The sequence below is a fragment of the Parasteatoda tepidariorum genome, chromosome X2 (assembly GCF_043381705.1).
Source record: "Parasteatoda tepidariorum isolate YZ-2023 chromosome X2, CAS_Ptep_4.0, whole genome shotgun sequence".
Taxonomy (NCBI): domain Eukaryota; kingdom Metazoa; phylum Arthropoda; class Arachnida; order Araneae; family Theridiidae; genus Parasteatoda; species Parasteatoda tepidariorum.
In genome coordinates this window covers 8,797,733-8,818,202 of record NC_092215.1, presented here as the reverse complement: position 1 = coordinate 8,818,202, position 20,470 = coordinate 8,797,733, and the positions used below count along the sequence as shown (strand labels likewise).

Below are 20,470 nucleotides of genomic sequence, written 5' to 3'. Positions count from 1 at the left end.
TATATATATATATATATGTATAATAGATTCAAGCATTGCGTAATTTTTCTATTGCATATTTTAAATCTACGTATGTTTTGGAGTTGAAATAAACAAACATTTGTTGTAAAAGAGTTTTTTTTAATATAGATTTTAATATAGATTTTTAATATAGATTTCAATCGTCAGAAAATTGAAATTTAAGAATAATCATATAAAAGGAAGTTTTTGAAATCTAATCTTGGTTAAATTATGATTTATTTTATAAAATACATATTCAACGCATATTTTAATGAAAATATGCAAAACACTTGCAAAACGTTTATTAGAAATGAAGTCTAGTATGATAAACAACGTCGAAAAAAAGCGCGAGTCAAAGTCTCACTTCGAAATCGTTGCACCAAATTCGAGTTTCTATGCGAATTTGTTTAACCAGTTTCAGTTTTTTTTATAAAAATTCTTTAAAATTTTTTTCATTAAATTTTTCAGCAACAAATAGCGCACTCTAAAAGTGATGCAAATGCAAAATTTCACAGAAATATTGGCAACTGATTCCATCTGTTAACCCATATTTAACCCAGAACATTTAACTCAGAATTTCACAAAAAAGCTGAAATAAAACCAAGAACAGGAATAGAGCGGTTGAAATTGTGATGAATTGTTTGTAATTAAAAATAGTAAGAGCAGTTTTTATTACTCTGAAAAACCAGCTATAAAGGGAATGCTTTTGCTAACATTTTTTCCTACTTTCTGCCCTGTTGCAGTTGCATCAAAAGCAAGGAAGAGAGTGCTTTTCGATCGAATGCTTTGAATTCGTGTATTTAACTCAAGAGCTAAGAGACCTGTATCTGCTCTGCTAATTGCGTAAAGAAATCAACGCTTACAATCCAAGTCATGCCTTGCGTACGTTATTGGTTTAAGACCACGAGTCCCCTCCATCCCGCAATATAAAATATGCAGCAGTTTTATTGGTAATATAAGGTAAACGTCCCAACAAATAATATTCTTATTGCATGCTATTGCAATTTCGAAATTTAATAGTCAGTGATACATTTTTATTTTACACGACGAGTATACACGTCTTACGCATCGCAACCGAGATTTTTGTATACACGTCAGATGAACTTAGCTGGTTAAATATAAAAATTTTGGCCCTTCGAACAAAAATTCATTTGGTCAGATGGTTTACTATGGGTATTGAGTTCCATTCTGTGGTTTATTTTCAAGCTAAAACGTCATTTTCGCAGTTATTTTGTCTCGCAGTGGACTGATCGTTAAGACACGGTTTCCAGCAGATCACCAAAGTCAAGCATCGCTGGCTACGGTCAGTGTGAGGGTGAGTGACCACTTGCATCAGTCTGCGAAGGGACCGAGGGTGTGCGGTATTGGTCCTCGCTAAATTGTTCTACCGTAAAGTGCTCGACTTTGCGTGCAGGTCGTTGGGCTACCGAAGTTGGAGTGAAGAGGATCAAAATTGCAATGGCATGTCTTCGGATCATCTTCAGGGATGTTTTCCAGACCGTCGCCGATAGCCCATTGTGCAGCTCTAGTGCAACGTAAATGAACTACTACTACTACTTCGCAGTTATTTTGACGTTTGTTATTTATTGAAAAGGGCTGCCCGAACCAGCGTAATATTTTTAATACGTTTCTCACCTATGAAGTATTATTTTAGAGCTGTATTTCAAGCTCTGTCGCCAAGGAAAATAAAACAACTATAGTTTAGTACCTTACACTTGAAGCGAAGCAATGACTTTAAACTATATGTATAATCTTGCCGTGAAGAGTTACCTACGCTTTAGCGCAGTCAAATAACTTAAATATTGTAAGTTAATAAACTTTTATAAAAATTGCCAATTCGGTGACATTTTTCCCCCTGGATCAAAGTTATCAAAATGCCTTATCCTCAGTTTTCGCAAATTTTTTTGAGCCCAGGTAATTGATGTAATCGACTTCAATCGCCTTTCCTTTTCACAAAACTGTGGCTTTTCTATATATTGACGCTTTGCGCCATTTTGAAATTAAGCTTGGTTTTAGATAGGCGAAACTTGATCTAACTGTCATGAGTAACAGTTGCAAACTCGTAAAAAAGCATCATTTCATATTATTCGTAAAAAAGCATCATTTCATATTACAACGGAGTCTTCGAAACACTGCCTTAAAGGATACGTTAATGTAAAAACGTGGAACATAGCCACGTTTTTTAATTTCCAGTTCAATTGGTTTCTGTTTTGCTTTTTTAAGGATTTCTGCATTGCAAAATTTATGGAACCATTGCAAAAGTATAATAAGGTTTTGCTTGGAGCCCTCAGGGCAATAGAAAAAGAGGAAGGCCTAAAAATACTTTGTGCAGGACCATGCTAAGTGAATTGAAAACAATAAGAAGAACAAGGAGAGAGGCTAAATATTTCGCTCATAGAGAGTGAGATGGAGAGCAATGATAGAAGCCATTATCTCCAATTAGGAATGAACAGGAATATGTTTGTATGTATGTTATATTAAAAAACATCGCGTTATTACTAAGTAAGTTTAATAACTCTTTTCATAGCAAAGCATTCCTTTGTAAAAATTGGTGAAGTAATTTTTAGCTGCGAGTTAATATTTTAATTTTAATTTTTATAACCGTCGTTGAACAGCAGACCCGATTTTATGGGTTTGAGACTATTAATGTTCAACTCCGTAGCCTTGTAATTTTGAACCCAATCCAAAAGACAAGGGAACTCATGGATCGAGTATTGTGAGGACTTTTCATGGAGCTAACCCGCATTTGCGTTACATGGAGAGGAAGACCACGAGAACCTCCCACGGTTAGCCTGACGGCAAGGGGACTCCAACCCATGATCCGCCTACCACTGAGGATATTTCACGTCAGCACTGTGTCAGTTTAAGCCGGATGCAGAATTCGTAACGACCAGCCATCGCCGGGATCGAACCCAGGTTCACCTCATTGGAAGGCGAACGCTCTATCCCCTGAGCCATTGCGGCTCGCGAGTCAATATTTAGGATATTTTTGTGCATTCTCGTTATAACGACCTTATGTCATTGCACCCGTTTTTGCCCAGACCACGAGGGTCTTTATATCAGGCGTAAAAGTAAAGTATTTTCAAATCAAATATTATCATGAAAAAATGATATATTTTACAAATAGTATAAATATTTGAAATTATTTTCAATAAAAGAATCCGCAAAATTAGTGATTAAATTGCTGAACAAAATATCAAACCTAATTTGATAGTTAAATTGAATATTTAATTTTATTTTATTTTATAACAGTCGTTGAACTTCCGATCCAATTTTCTGAGTTTACGACTACTAATATTCAACTCCGTAGTCTTGTAATTTAGAACCCAATCCAGAAGATAAGGGAGCTCCTGGATCAAGTAACTGGTTGTTGTAGTTGCAGTTCATTTACGTTGCACTAGAGCTGCACAATGGGCTATTGGCGATGGTCTGGTAAACATCCCTGAGGATGATCCGAAGACATGCCATCACAATTTTGATCCTCTGCAGAGGGGATGGCACCCCTACTTCGGTAGCCCGATGACCTTCACGCGAAGTCGAGCACTTTACGGTAGAACAGTTTAACGAGGACCAATACCGCTCACCCTCGGTCCCTACGCACACTAATCCAAATGGTCACGCACCTGCACACTGACCGCAGCCAATTATGCTTGACTTTGGTGATCTGCTGGGAACCGCGTCTTAACGATCAGTCCACTGCGACACGGATCAAATAATTGGAGAAATTTGCCTACGTGGAGGACTTTTTGATGGATCTAACCNCAATTTTGATCCTCTGCAGAGGGGATGGCCCCCCTACTTCGGTAGCCCGACGACCTTCACGCGAAGTCGAGCACTTTACGGTAGAACAGTTTAACGAGGACCAATACCGCTCACCGTCGGTCCCTACGCACACTAATCCAAATGGTCACGCACCCGCACACTGACCGCAGCCAGTGATGCTTGACTTTGGTGATCTGCTGGGAACCGCGTCTTAACGATCAGTCCACTAAGGCACGGATCAAGTAATTGGAGAAATTTGCCTACGTGGAGGACGTTTTGATGGATCTAACCCGCATTTGCATTGCATGGCGAGGATAATAGCGAAAATCTCTTACGGTTAGCCTGACGGAAAGGGACTTTAACTCATGATCCGTCTACCACTGATGATATTTTACGTCAGCACAGTGGTCAGTGCAAGCTGGATGCGGAGTTTGTATCGACCAGCCAGTGCTGGGATTCGGACCCGATTCACCTCTTTGGAAGGTGAACTCTCTGTACCCTGAACCATTAAGGTTCTGAACATAAAATCGTATGATAAATAAAAGGGTTATTAAAGTTCGATTTCATTTGTGAAATAATCAATTACGAACAACGAAATTAAACAATTCAACAACGCAAACAACATTTGGTGGGACAATAACGAGCAGCCAGTCTGTTAATTACTTGCAAATAAAGTACTTTATTTGATTCTGTTTTCGCACAATTTGTTTTACGTAAATAGGTTTTTCTGGTAGTGTTATACACGTGGAATTGAAGTAAATTGACAAGGGAAATAAAATAAGAACAACTCCCACTGATTAAACATAAAGAAAAAATCATTTTATATTGGGTAATGACAGATCGCAAAATCAGAATCCAAGTTTTTACGCATTCCCCTTTAGTTCAATTTTTCAAAAATAGATCATACTTAAGAAAGTCCTTGCGCTGAAAATGCAAAAAAGTTATTATTTATCCGAGTTTAAAGGTTTTCAAGGACATATTTAAGTGTTCTTTTCTAAAGGGTTCCGTTTCTTCTTCTTCAAATAAAGATATTTTTATAAACAGGTATATTAAGATTGCTTAAGGGTTTTCTTTTAATAACTAAAGATTTATGGATAATATCAGTTCTCCCACAGCTTCGAACTTATATTTTTCATTGAAAAGTGTGCTTTCGATTTGGATATTGCACTGTAATATAAATTTTCATAATGAATTTCCATAAATATCGAAAAATAGCACAGTAATGATATAATTACGTTCCATATTTATATTTCTTTTATATTTTGATACCTCCTATGTCTTCGATTTCAAATTTTCAGTTAAAAACTTACAGTTCGATTTAAAAATTATATTTAGGAATAATTTTGCTCTCAATTGCATAATAAAATCGTAAAATCACTCGACAATGATACAAAAATGTATAGATATTTGCTTATATTATAATATAATCTGTCTTGTGCCTTCAATTTTTAAATTTTCCGTTGAAAACAATGTGCTTACTTGGAAATTACGCTTAGAAATAATTCTCTATTGCATTCGAATAAAAATTATCTTAAAATCACAGAATTATTATACAAAGACTTTTCAGACAATTTAGAAAACAATATTTAGAATCCTTTAATTTATATGAAGTACATATATTAATTCGCCGACCAGGTGGCCGAGTGGTTAGTGTGCCTGACTGCTGAGCCGATGGTTGCGGGTTCGAATCCCGCTCAGGGCATGGATGTTTCTTTCTCTCTCACTGTGTGTCCTTTCTTCTGTGTGAATGTAACCCACTCTACAAACGGGTTTGTGGTTGTATGACGTGGGCGAAGCTACTCCACCTCCGTGGCTTAGCCACAGGTGCTCACTTGGTAACGATAAGAGAGTAGCAATTCTGGCATTTCTGAGGCCAATGGGAAATAGACCCAAGTGCCTGACATTAACCAAAAAAAAAACATATATTAATTTTTATTTCTAAGTTTTGGTTTATAGTTGCTGCTTAAAGTAATTTCTTGTTATTTATTTGCAATCAAATTTACTAGCAATAAAAAAAAGTTTTCTTACAAAAAAGATCTTCACGCAATATAAGTGATAAACTACACTTTATAAAGAATAGGCACTTAAACATGAAAGTGTTACTTAGAGTTGTTTCCATATAGTTACTTTACTGACCAAAATTTTTATACGATAACTGCAAAATATCCAGCATTGCATTGCATTGTCTCTTATTTATTTAGTTCACCAAAAACACTCTCTTGAACATTTGAAAATATGGCTTATCATGTATTGAACCAAATGGTAAGGTATTTTAGTTATTACGTCAGAGGAAGTTGAATTGTTTCTTATGTCAAAGTTCAATATGAATGGTTAACTGAACGTGAACAATAACAAGCTTTCTAAATCCGGAAGAAATTTAGAAAACATCCGGTTTATCCCTCCACTTATGTTATATTTATGCTGTAATGTGTTAACAGGCTTAATATTATAGGAAAATTTTATTATTGTGATTTGTGTTTACATTTACACTTAATTTTGCCATTCATAAGAGTCTCTGTAATTTAATCCTAACAGGTCTTGACCATAAAATAAAATTAATATCACAGCATAATTAAAGTGTAAGGTCCCGCAGTGGACTGATCGTTAAGACACAGTTCCCAGCAGATCACCGAAGTCAAGCATCACTGGCTGCGGCCAGTGTGCGGGTGGGTGACCACTTGGATCAGTCTGCGTAGGGACCAAGGGTGTGCGGTATTGGTCCTCGTTAAACTGTTCTACCGTAAAGTGCTCGACTTCGCGTGCAGGTCGTCGGGCAACCGAAGCGGGGGTGCCATCCCCTCTGCGGAGGATCAAAATTGTGATGGCATGTCTTCGGATCATCCTCAGGGATGTTTCCCAGACCGTCGCCAATAGCCCATTGTGCAGCTTTAGTGCGAAGTAAATGAACAAATCAACAATCAACAATAAGTGCAAGGTTTGCCATGTTTTGAATAGTATCCCTTATTTGGCTATATTTGCGTAAAATAGCACCATTTGTTATTTTATTCGTTATTTGTTTATTATTTGTTATATTTTGGTTAGCATCATAGCAGGTTTGTGGAGTTTTCTAAATTCATTTGTTGTTTCTTTCGTTGAAAGTTAAATTGAAAGAACTCGTTATATTGAAAACACTACAAGTATAATAATATTGGATGGCGTGTTTTGTCAAACTTTTAGGCGTAAAATAGAGTTGGAAATATTAACCCGGAAGTCTTACGGCAAATTTTGACAACCAGCGCCATCTGCGCTTTGCTTTATACTTTCAACCATCGATAAAAATTTGGTATCAAAATTTCTGAGAAATGAAAATTAAAAACGCTTTCTTGAACAATTAGAGGATGTGACTTATCATTATATTATCCCAAATCGTAAGATATGAGAGCTTTTAAATTAGATAGTTTTTTTTACGTCAAAGTTCAATATAAGAAACTGGTAGCAAAATCTCTTTTAAGTGAAAAAAATAATAATATACTATTTTTATTTAAATAATAGATTTTTTGAAGATTTTAAATCACTATTTATGCAGTCTATTTTTATAATATACACAGTTATGCACAGTCCCTTATACACAGATCACAACCTACGTGAAATAACCAATCTCAAAAGGCAGCACATTGCAATCGTAAGCGCAATGCAGAACTGGGGCGATTAATCCTGTGGTGTGAACTACCACTATAAATATTAAATACCAATTAACTAGTATATAACACATGTTGACTGGATTCCATCTCGAGGTACCTTTCGACAGATGATAGTTGACATAGTCGATAATTATATTCCCTTCAATCCGATGTCCAAAAGAGCATTTGCTGTCGGTCCAAGGGTGGAAATATTTCCGAAACAGTTAATTTTGTAAACTGTTCTCTTGCCGCCGTGGTAAAAGCATACCATACATAGCGAAATGACACCAACCAAAATCAGCAACATGGACAATGTGGTGCACCACGAGCCATAGATTACTGAGTTGAGCAACGGCTGCGGAGACTCGCTCGGTCCAATAAACGACAAACTGTCGAGGAAATAACCGCCCAAATGAACCAAGAGGCTACCGACTGTTTGTCCTCAAGGACGGTTCAGCGAATGTTCCTGCGTAGGCACCTCCTAAGCAGATGCTTGGTTAATGTACATATGCTGACTGCAGTTCATCAGCGAAAAAAGTTCGAATTTGAGCACCAGTACTCCATCTGGACCTTCACTGAGTGGCAATAGGTTGTTTTTCCATTGAATCACTTTTTATGCTCCATCGGACAGATGGACGTTGGCGTATATAGCTTGAAACGCTAGCAAACAAACACCTAGCAATGATACCCGGGTGGATCCAAGTTGACGGAGAAACATTATGGTCTGGAGAATGTTTTCGTGGCATGCTTTGGGTGCACTCAGTATTGTGGAAGGCAGAATGGATCAATACAAGTATGCATATGTCCTTGCTGACCATGTCCACTCCTGGATACGAATTGTTTTTGCTCAGGGAAATGGTATTTATCAGCAGGACAATGTGATGTGACATTTAGCTCGCAGTGTATTCGCGTGTTTCGAAGACCACCAGAATGAAATTACGTACTCCCTCTGCCAACAAATTCCCTGAACTCAAACCCAATCAAGAATCTGTGGCATCACCCCCAGGGTTTTTTTCGCGCCATGGATCCTCAATCGTGTAACCTAGAGTAGTTGGTCACCACGATTAAAGTCGGCAGGGTTCAACATCCCAGTGAGAAATTTCTACGAGCCTAGTTGACTCTCTTTCCGCACGTCTCGTTGTCATCAGCTCTGCTAAAGGTGGTTATATATATATATATATATATATTGCTCCCGTGCCGCAGGTCCTGGTTTCGATTCTCGGGCCGGGCAAGGTTGACTCAGCCTTTCATCCCTTCAGTGGGTCGATAAATGAGTATCACGCATGCTTGGGAACTAAACACTGGAGGCTCCGCGTTCGGCTGACCACTTAACCGGAACATCTGCTCCTGCACCCCAGAGCCCAAGGTCAAGAAAACTGAGATGGGCACAGTGGACCCTGGCCCTCTATGAGCTGTCGTGCCACTGAGTTTTTTATATATATATATATATATACATATATAAAAATAATTGCTTTCTATTATACAATAATGATTCAAGAAGGAAACTCTGTTTATTAAAGCTACGGACATATTTCTTTTTTTAAGATAGGAAGATTTTAATAAAATAAATTTAAATTTTGGTCACCTAAATATCACTAATTTAATAATCATCAACAGAAAAATATTTTGAGGATGCAGCTAACCTTATTTTCTATTCCTTATCGGTTCTGTGATTTGTAGAGAAATTTCAGCATTGGGAATCTCAAATAGCATTTGTCTGTTTGCTATGCAAAGTCTTTAATGACACCAAACTTTGTCACCTCGAAGTGAACTGATTGTAAGGACACGGTTCCTAGTCGAACACCGAAGTCAAGCATCACTGGATGCGGTTTGTAGGTGGATGGCCTCTTTGAACAGCCAGCGTAGGGACGGAGGGCTCACGGTATCGGTCCTCGTTCAACTGTTCTACCGTAAAGCGCTCGACTTCGCGAACAGGTCCTCGGACTTCCAAAGTGGTGGTATCATCTGCAAATCCGAAGATCAAAACTGCGATTTCATGTCTTTGGATCATTCTCAGGGATGTTTCCCAGACCGTCTTTAATAGCCCATTGCAGCCCCCTAGTGCGACGGAAATAAAGTACCTACCTATAAAATTTTTTCCTTCACTCGGTGAAGTGAGGTAAACTTCAAAACCTTAAATAGGAGGGCCTATTTTTATTGCAGACTTACAATATCCAGAATCCCCATTTAATCTACTATATTTTTTGTTGAATTTTTAATTTATAGATGACATTGTTATTGCAAAATGAAAATGTTTATGAACTGTTAAAAATGGCCTAGGATTTCATCCCTGATGGCGGCTAATGCTGCTTCAGTTAACTTACTTCGCCCAAGATTTATCAAAAAAAGACGGACTCCACGATTGGGTTTGAGGAGCTAATTAATTAGGTTATAAATATACGAGCAGAATATAGGATGGCATAAAAGACAAGAATGTATTTAATAAGTTTAATTGTTAACTTACTTGGCCAAATTAGTTTGGGTGTAATTTCTCAAGACACCAGATAAAGATAATTCAGGCTGGAAATTCGGTTTCGATCCATTGTTTACAATGTTCATGGCATCCATTAAATTCAATCTGGAATGAGTTTGGAATATTTTGGGCTCGTTCACATTGGAGTGGTTAGTTAGGTAAGGTCTCAAGTATTTGTTATTGAAGTATTTAAACCTAGAAAAAAAAAGAATCATACGATCAGATCTTGAAAAAATTGGACATATTATGAGTAATATATAATGATCTTAAAAAACCCCAGCAAATGTATATTTTTAAAAGCTTTGTAAAAATGAAATAAAGGAATATTCATATTTAAGGTTGATCATTAATATTTATAAGAGATAAAAATTAAAAAAAAAAAATCAGTAGTCAGAATTTATCAAAAATGCAAAGTTAAAGCATAAAAAAAAATCAGTTAAATTCCAAAAAAATGAAAAAAAGTAAAAGGTGATTGCTAGAAACCTTTTCAGTTTATTCATACAATCAAACTGTTTTTGATGTTTCAGCTATTTTTTCTAAAGAAATAATTTATCGGAATTTTATAAACAATTCGTCAAGTTTTAATGATACTTTTTCCTGACTTACATAATAATGAAATATTAATTTGATACCCCTGATGCGTATGTATAATTTAAACTTTATTTTTGACAAAAATTCCAAAAATGTATTTCCAGGGAGGCTCTTATTAAACACCCTGTAAATAATGATAAATATTCTCAGAGGCTACTCTTGATGACTGTTTTTTAAAATAATATCTCATTTGTCTAATTTTTGAAAAAAATAATTATTCCTTTCAGTTAATAAAATATTAATTATTTGAGTCTAATAATGAGAAAATTGAATGATAATAATGAGCATCATTGAGAAAATTTCATTGATTGTCTAAATTTTTGTTTAAACTATTTAAAATTAAGACTAAGAATTCAAGGCTGTGTGAGCAACAGAATACAAGGGCCAACTGCATAAAAAGTTTCGCAAATTTTATTTTCAGAAATGCATTTTTTTTACCCTGTATTTATATTAAATTATTTAATAAAATTCACAATAATAAACTTTTTATTCTTACGGAATTAGAATCATATGTAAAACTAAAATTGATTTATTTTATTAGCATATTAATTAACTACTTTTGTTTGGTATATAAAATATACTTTTCTATTCTTTGAAGAACTACTAAAAATGTACTTTTACTATTAAATATACTTTTCATGCTTTTCTCAATTTTAAGGATTTTTAAAATTTGGGTGCCCTTGGCCTTTTGCACTTTTTGGACAATTAGGAACTGTTTAAGCGAATTGTATTGATATAATTTAATTTTAAGAAATTTTAAATGAGGAGACATTTAGGTGAACTTCACAGGGATTGGACAAAATTATGGAATCACTTCTAGACTAACTTTATGTAAACAATCTTTCTTTTAGCCGTTTTGGAAAAAGTTTGGTCCAACTTGAAAGATCATGGTTAAAGTTTTTAGAAATGGTGTCCTTCTTATCCCTGAAAACTTAACATCGACCAAAATAAAAATGAGCATAGAAAGTTAATAGTTTCTTTCATTTTTCAATGCCACTGTAATTAAAAATGTATTCTGATATAAATATTTTAATTCTATGGAATGATTTAAAAATTGCCGATATTAAAGCTAAAAAGAAGTTATTAACTTTTGACGTTCATTTTGATCGATCCGAACTTTGCATGGGAAAAAATGACATCATTTTATTAAAGCTTCAAGCATGATCTTTAATAAAATGACATCCTTTTATTAAGGCTTCAACCATGATCTCTCAAATTGTACCAATAGTTTTATCATATAAAACTTCTAAGACATTTGTTGCTAAATTTTGTACAACCCCTGTATTCCGAAGTTGTTTTCATCACAAGATACGCTCGCAAGCGGGGTGATAAGTTCAGTGTATTAGACAAAAGTCTGTATTTTTCAAAACATCCGCTTATGTGTGTGTATATATATATATATAAAAAACATATTAAAGATACAAAAAAGAATTTAAAAAAAGAGAGATTAGCGAAGAAAATTAGAGAAGAAAAAATAATAAGTTTTATTTACTACGCATAAGTTACTGCGCATAGTTTACTGCACATAGAATGGGGAAATTAATCAATAAACTGATTTTAAGAATATTTGAAAATATTTAAAAACTTAAAAAACAATTAAAAAAACTGAAACCAGAATAAGGAAAAAATATAAACTCGTCGTTAGCTCACACGGTTATATCCGTAGAAGGAGTGCTTTCTAATATTGTATAAATATAGCCAAAGCAAAAATATATTAATTCAATCGTGTGACTTATTGTATTGATATATTTTGCTTTAGCTATGTTAATACGATATTTAAATGCTCTCTTACTGATTGATTATTTCTTTTCCTTAATTTGTTTTCCGGTTCTTAAATGTTTTAAAATTTTTTAAAACCATTTATTTTTTAATAATATTTTTCTTTTCCTAAAAATGTTTTTTTTCTAATTTTATTTGCATCGATCTATCTATCTATCTATCTACTATCTCTCTCTCTCTCTCTCTCTCTCTCTCTCTCTCTCTCTCTCTCTCTCNNNNTGTGTGTGTGTGTGTGTGTGTGTGTGTGTGTATGTGTATTAATTTGAATAAGCTTTTATTTGTTTTGAAAAATCTTTAATTTGAAAAAACCCTGATTTTCACATTTCTTATTTTATCATTGGCTAAAAAAATAAAAATTTGATTGGAAAATGACTTTTCAATGATGCGCAGTTTATTCAGCATATTTTAAAGGTATTCAACTTATCTATATCAATCTATATTGAAATGGCAAACTTTTATACACTTTTTTAAAAAAAAAACTGAATCAATTTTAAAAAGTTTTTTTGTTATTGTTTTTACGCACATTTCAATAATTTTTCTTAAAAATTCTTACTTATAAAATTGATTACCAAGGCATTCATGAAATTATTAGAACTGTAATTGTGTCACGGGAACAAAGGTTATATACATATATATATATATATATATAACCTTTGTTCCTATGACACAATTACAGTTCCAATAATTTCATGAATGTTTAAGTTCACAGGATACGAAAGGTAGAGTGGATAAACATTCTTATCACAGGAAGAACAAATATCCTCTCACTTTTTAATCATAAAGATAAGTCATAAATGTCATTGCTTTTTCTTATTTCTTAAATGATTTAAAGATAACGAGAATTGTGCCTAAACTTGAATGCAATATTTAACTGTAATGCTTTAATTTTTCCCCAAAGCAATTATTTAGACTTTTTATTGTAAAGAAGACATTTTTAGAAGCAATATTTCACGTGACGTTATGTAGCAAATTTTGAAAGAGTCTAAAGATGGAGCTGCGGAGTTGGTAAGAAAAATGTTTGACTCCACCTCCAGGTTTTCCTGAGAACTTGACTCTAACTTAAACTTGTTTAAAATTTTTATAATTGAAGTAATGCAGTTTAAAAAAAAGCCTATTTGTACAAAATATTGAAAGCGTATAAAACTAATAAGAGCTGGATTTCAATGTCTCTTTCTCGTTTATGTATAAACATCTTATTACAACAAGATTGTTGTTTGAAGAAGCGAATATTCCTTAACTGGGAAACCATTACAAATGCAACATTATACAGTGAAACCTCCAGGAAAGATCACCCCTATTTACTACCACTTTCGGAATATGCGGAATTTTTTCCATAGACTTTGTGTTGAAGAAAACCTTTAGAAGAGACCATTTAAGCTTCTCCCAGCTACAGAGCAAGCATCTGCACCAAATGCGAATAAGGTAAAAAAAAGGAAACACGAAAAAACATAAAAACAAAAAATTTAACGAAACAAATAAATAGATTAAAATGTATTCAAAATATATGTATGAGGCTCTTATTTAGCGAACTCTTTTTGATGATACAACCTCATGTTGCAGTCAGAGTTCACTAAAGTCGATGCTATCAATGATTTACTTTCAAAGTTGAAAGTTAAAATAGAAAAAAAAAGTAATTTTGGAAAAAACAAGCGCCTCAAACAAACAAATCTCTTCTACATACAGCTAACTAATTTTTATGATGTAAAATTAAATGCAAACTTAAACGAAAAACATAATGGCTTATTTGTTTAAAATAGCTTTATCATTCATAATAGGTAAAATTGCTTTTACATATAATTATATAAGTTGGGATTATTTTTATAGAAGCTAAATTTTATTCATATTTCCATCCTTTCATGACACCAACAGAAGTGGCATTTCCGCGCAAAAAAAATGACACTGACTAAAATTAAAATTGTTTGCGAAAAGTCATGTGCCCTCAATAACAATTAAAGTTAATGGAAGTAACTTCTGAGAACGACCAACCTCCATCAATGACCATTTTACTGTAGAACAGAGAGCTGTCGCTCCTGAAAAGTTTTACTGTATTAATTTGCATATCTATTTAATTAAATTATAATCCTAGCTAAGCAAATTTGGATTTGGAACCCATGCATCATAATATAAATTAATAATTTATTTAATATAATAACTTATTTATTAATGTAATAATTTAATCAAATTAACAGTTTATTATATCAATCATAGTCTGAAAAACGTTCAAATGTGGTAAATTAAGATTGTGATAAGTTACAGTTTAAGTTGTCATTATATTCACTTTAATAAATTTTTTGTTCGCATAATATTAAATACTTGTCTAAATAATTTTCATAAGATCACAATCCTCCTTTTTTATAATATAAGGATTTAACAATTTTTACTAACAGGAGACGGAGTTATTTTACGGATATTACCGAATGTTGGAGTCGAGCAGATTTTTCCGTCCCCAACGCCAAATTTACAAAACTGATCAAAAGCGCTTATTTAGATATTTTGTAGAGAATTGGAGCAAAAATTCTCAACTTTTAAAACCATTTTCACGCAAATGAATATAAACTAGGGAAAAGTTTATTGCTTAAAAAATCCATCCACTTATCATCTATTCAAAGGTCTAAAAATGTGCAAAATTTCTAGGTGCCTGGACAAAATAAGAAGTTAAAATGTTAATCCCAAAAATGTTAACATTTTCTGGTTGAAAACGGAAATAGTTTGAATTTTATCAAAATATTGAAATATTTCTAATTTTCAAAGTTGATGAAAAAAATTTGAATGAACTTAACATATCCTTTTTAATAACTTCCTTGTTTATGTTTGGTCTCTAAACGATTACTTTTGGCCATAAGACGTTTCTATGTGTGTGCATGTGTGATGTTGATATCTATAGTTCTTATGGTTTTGCACAATGTCAATATTTTGCACGAATATGTCTTTTAAAAATTATTTTTTCAACTGTTAGGATACAATAAAAATATATTCCTAAATCAAGTGCCATATTCTATCAACACATAAAAAATAGAATAATTTGAAATTAACATTTCTTTATTAAACTTAATATTTTCTGGGGATTTGATTTAAATTTTAATTGAGTATTAGTTGGAGTCGGAGTCAAACATTTTAATTACTGACTCCCCGACCTGGGTTTTAATGCAAGGCCAGGAGATTCTTACCGCTATCACCTCTTCGCTCTTAACTGTTGCTGATTGCGCATGCGCTGGGGTGTTAATCAGTCTGACACTAACTGCCTATTTCTAGAGGTCAAGTGCAACGTTAATATTAACTAATATATTATTTGATTTTTTTTTAAAGTGATGCTCCACTATTGCAACAGTTATGTAACTTTTTTTTTAATGGAAAATGAAAAAAAAATTTTATTACACATATTAATATTTTATTTTACCGTGTAATACCGTAGTTATACCGTTAATAATTGTTTTTAAGTTAAGAGATTTTTAATCTTTCATTGAAAACTAGAACGCATCATAAATATGCACTTTAATGTGATGTAATGTGCAACTAGTTTCTTAATAAAAGGTTTTTTTAATTTTTTATCTATTATTTTCTGCTGCGATGAGACAAAATCCTATAAATTCTTATTTTTCTCCTCCAAAAAATTTTTAGGTTGAAGAGTAAGTTAAAAATGTGTTTTGGACTAAGCTGGATTTGATAAAATATCTGCAAGATTGCTTTTCCTAATTTTTTAAAGAAAAACCAAGTAAATAGTCATATTATTATATCAGTTTTAGTTCTTCAATTTTTTTTTAATTAAACATTTATTTTAACGTTAGTTTAATTATACAAAAACGCTTTTTATTTAAACATTTTTAAAAGCGTAATTTTTAAACTTTTTCAGAAACATTTATAATTAATATTTATATTTAATATTATAATATTAAAATTAATTATTTGCTTTTCGAAAGATAAAAGAAAGTAAACAAAAAGCTGACTTTTGGCAAAATCTTAAAAGGCATAATGGAACTAGATTTGATTGAAATTACATAAATAATTGAAGTAATATGTGTATCATGACGAAAAAAATTGAAATTGGTTTCATAAAACTAGATTGAGCTGGCCTTTTAAATTTGAAATCGTATTTATGCTCTCTCAGAAAATATTCAATGAGTTAAACATTTACCTGTCTCTTATTTTGTTATTTCCAAGAAACTGATCAGCAACTTCTTCAATTCCTCCCATCACGTGATCCATAACCTATAAATAAGATTAAGAATCTCAAATTTTGAAACCAAATATTTCTATTATTAATATTTTTTCTTCTGCCTTTTGTAAATACCTAACTCATTTCATAAAACTTAGAAATTCACCTTTCATATTAGAGACAAGAAAAAAATATACAATATATAAATTGAAATTTATGGCTAAGATATTATACACTACCAGCAGAAAATTCGTGAATATCCTATTCATACAACGCATATTTTTAAAAGATCGGCATTTTGTTTGTGTAGTAAGGCGGAAAAAAAAGATCTCTCAGAATAATTTTTGTTTTAATACGCGGATTTTCAAGTGCTAATCTTAATAGTTCAGACATTTTACCTCTAGTATGTTAATTTTTAAATAAAATAAATATAAATTAAATTACGAAATCAAACACAAGACGTACGCTCTGAACATACTTTTTTTTGTCTGATTCAGATTATTTTTATAGTCATAATGAAATAAACACAAAGCGGACAAAACTTTTATTTTAATAATATGATGATTTTTATTATATGAATGATATGAATATGAATTAATTATATGAATGATTAGTAATGAATAATTTTTGTTCTAATTGAGTGGAATTTAAAGTACTAAATGCTAATCTTAAATGCTCAGACTGTTTACCTCCCGCATGCTAATTTTTAAATGAAAAAATATAAATTAAATTACGAAATCAGACACAAGACGTACGTTCTAGGAATGAACATACTTTTTTTTGTCGTATTCAGATTACTTTTATAATAATAACGAAATAAGTGAAATAAACACAAAGCAGTCAAAACTTTTATTTTAATAATATGAATGATTTTTATTATATGAATGATATGAATATGAATTAATTATATGAATGATTAATAATGAATAATTTTTGTTCTAATTGAGCGGATTTTCAAGTACTAAATGCTAATCTTAAATGCTCAGACGGTTTACCTCCAGTATGCTAATTTTTAAATTAAAAAAAAATATAAATTAAATTACGAAATCAAACACAAGGCTTACGTTCTAAGAATGAACATGCTTTTTTTTGTCTGACTCAGATTATTTTTATAATAATAATGAAATAATTGAAATAAACACAAAGCGACCAAGACTTTTATTTTAATAATATGAATGATTTTTATTATATGAATATGAATTAATTATATGAATGATTAATAATGAATAATTTTTGTTCTAATTGAGTGGATTTTCAAGTGCAAAATGCTAATCTTAAATGCTCAGACTGTTTACCTCCAATATGCTAATTTTTCAATAAAATATATAAATTAAGTTTTGAAATCAAGCACAACGACGTACGTTTTCGGAATGAGGATAGCTTTTTTTTATCGGATTCATATTTTTTTTAATAATAATAACTAAATAAGTGAGATAAATATAAAGCTGTCAAAACTTCCGACTACTTTTCTATTTGGAACTGTATTTTCCAAAATGTGAAAGACAAGTATTGCTATAAAGAGTAAACGAAAGCTTAAGCGTTTTGCTAATAGTACGTTTAGAGAGTTCATGCAGTTTAACTTGTTTATTCAATGAAAAATTAATATGAAACTATAATTTTGAATGATAAATTCTTAGTTTAGCATTTAACTTAATAAGGATAGATGAAAAAGAATTTTTTTTCCAGTGGCGATGACACATTGGTTAAGGCTCTGAACTGTCGTTATTGTGCACTTTAAAAACTGTATTGTAATACCTATCCAAATTTGGTGTTAAAAAGCACCAAAAATTCTTTACATTACTAATTTATTTCAAGTTAATACTAAATCCATCTTTCTTAGATTCTTTAGAGGGTGTAGTTCATTCTTAACACCAATAACTGATAAAGCTTACGCCAATTTGCAGCTTGCTGGTGAATAAGGTTGGGTTTTTTCTGAGCTCCACAAGTTTGGTGAATGATTGTTATTTATTTAAACTTTTTAATAAAGTTTTAAACGTATAAAAAATGCTTTTTAACCATTATTCCCCCATAAAAATTGTGGTTTTCTTATCTCTCCGAATATGATGTTTAACAACCCCAAAAAATGCGCGAAAGAGCATTTTTTTTTGGTTAATCAAACTCCAAATCGCCTTTCATATGCGATTTAAAGAGTGTAATTTTAATCTATACCCTTAAAATTGAACTACTTCATACCACTTTATATCAAAATTGAATACTGTTATTGTATATTTTAGTGTTATTCAATAACAAAAATTGTGTAGGCTACTTTACTCCAAATGGTGTAAAAAAACATTGGTTTAGTGAAACAATAGATTCAAGAGTTACGTATAGCATTTCACTGCACTACTTAAAGTAGTTGCAATCATATTTGGTTTTGAGATACACTAAAAGTTAGTGTAGAGGTTTAAGGGTGAATAATTGTGTAATTTAAAGATAGTGAGAAGATGGCGGTTCGTTTACATGAAGTATACAGTTGAATGAGTTCTTGTCGGATTGAATTGACAAACCGGGTCATAGCCTATTTAATACCAAGTAAGTTTTAACCCTCGTTACTGTTTGATTAAGAATATTGATTGTGGTCGATTATTTGCCGAGCAATTTCAATCCTCTTGTCGGATTGATTTGAAAAACTACTGTAACTGTATGAAATGTACGAATGATTTGAGTTGTATAATAAAGATATTTAAGTTCTCATAAGACTTTCATAAATTTTTCAATTGTATAAAGTAATTTTACAATATTTAACTTCTATTTTCTTTGGTTTTGTTTGAATTCATACTAATATACTGTCTGTGTAGCGCGTGTGTTTAATCAATAAACTAATTTTATTTTAAGTAATATTATATAAGTGCCTTCTAAATTTATGATTCTTGCTTTAGATTGTATCGTAAAAGTAACTTTACTAATTTCTATGAGCATCGTATCTTACTGTAACTTTATATTTTAGTGCTACTGAATAACAAATATGGTGGCGGGTACTTTACACCAAGTAGTGTAATTGAACTTTCTACGTGTTTCATTACTCTAGGAAATATTTTTGGTTTTTGTATAGGGGAACGTTTAGTGAAACACCAACGCCATCATATTTTGGTGCGTAGATGCGTGAAAATTGTTCAGAGTATACGAACTTTTAGCTGGTAATTTATTCACTTAGTATCACGATAAAAACTATCACGAGGATCCGTATCTTAAACGGAAAAATGGAAAGAAAACCATATCATTTTTACCTTTTTTTTTAGGATGAATAAAATAGTCGTGACTACCATATGTATTAAGTCATCGTAGTTACGGGATTTTTACTCCAAGCTGGAAGATAAATGGTTTTACTGCTAGTTTCTTTTTATCATTTTTTTTTCATTTCTGGTTAAGGCTTTCTGCGGGAGTTTTACTCGTAATGTTAAGTCAATATATAAGTCATAGTTTTTATATTGTGATGGTACTTACCTGTTACTAATTACTGTCGCTATTTCTATTTAAGAGAAGTAAATGATACTTACCATTCTCTTACCAGTTTTTCTATCCTCATTATCTATGAACATAGCATTGAAAGTATGTTTTTTCATACTTGAAAATTTGTATTAAAAAAAAACGAATGAAATTGTAGTACTTACTTTTTAAATTTTGTAATCAATATATTTTATCAACAAAAATGTTGCTTTAGCTAAACTACTCAAAAGTTGAAAATAAAATTGAATCAATTGAAAATAAAGAAAAACAGAAAATGAATAATTATGTTAGGAATAGTTAGATTTGTAACAAACTTGGGTTTTAGTTATGAAAATTCTACCACTTAAGTTGTAAAACGGAGCATTTGGCCTTCTTTCGATTCGTTCTCAAAAGTTCTGCAGAATCAATGTAAAAAGCATATTTTGGCTAAATAAACAAACCATTATTTTGATATTATCGGATTATTAATCCTAAAAATATAGGAGGTGGTTACAATCTAGAAATTATTCCTTTATTTATTAAGTCGGATTAACAATCGAAAAGTTTGAATTCTAAATTTTACATTTTGCGTATTTCGCCATTTTTCAAAATTATACACAAATATAAGAGTCGTTTATTTAGAGATTATTCCATAATAATTATATA

The 20,470-nt window shown here is 31.9% G+C and overlaps 1 protein-coding gene across 1 annotated transcript in view; it reads right to left on the bottom strand.

Annotated features, from left to right (window-relative positions):
* LOC107452408 (Na(+)/H(+) exchanger protein 2) overlaps window positions 1–20,470 on the bottom strand; it is a 170,620-nt gene that overhangs the window by 8,414 nt on the left and 141,736 nt on the right. The window contains exons 7-8 of the mRNA XM_043049487.2: window positions 16,358–16,431; window positions 9,847–10,050 (exon numbers count right to left, since the gene is read on the bottom strand). Of these exons, the coding sequence (XP_042905421.1) occupies window positions 9,847–10,050; window positions 16,358–16,431 (278 nt within the window). The remainder of the gene's footprint in view (window positions 1–9,846; window positions 10,051–16,357; window positions 16,432–20,470) is intronic.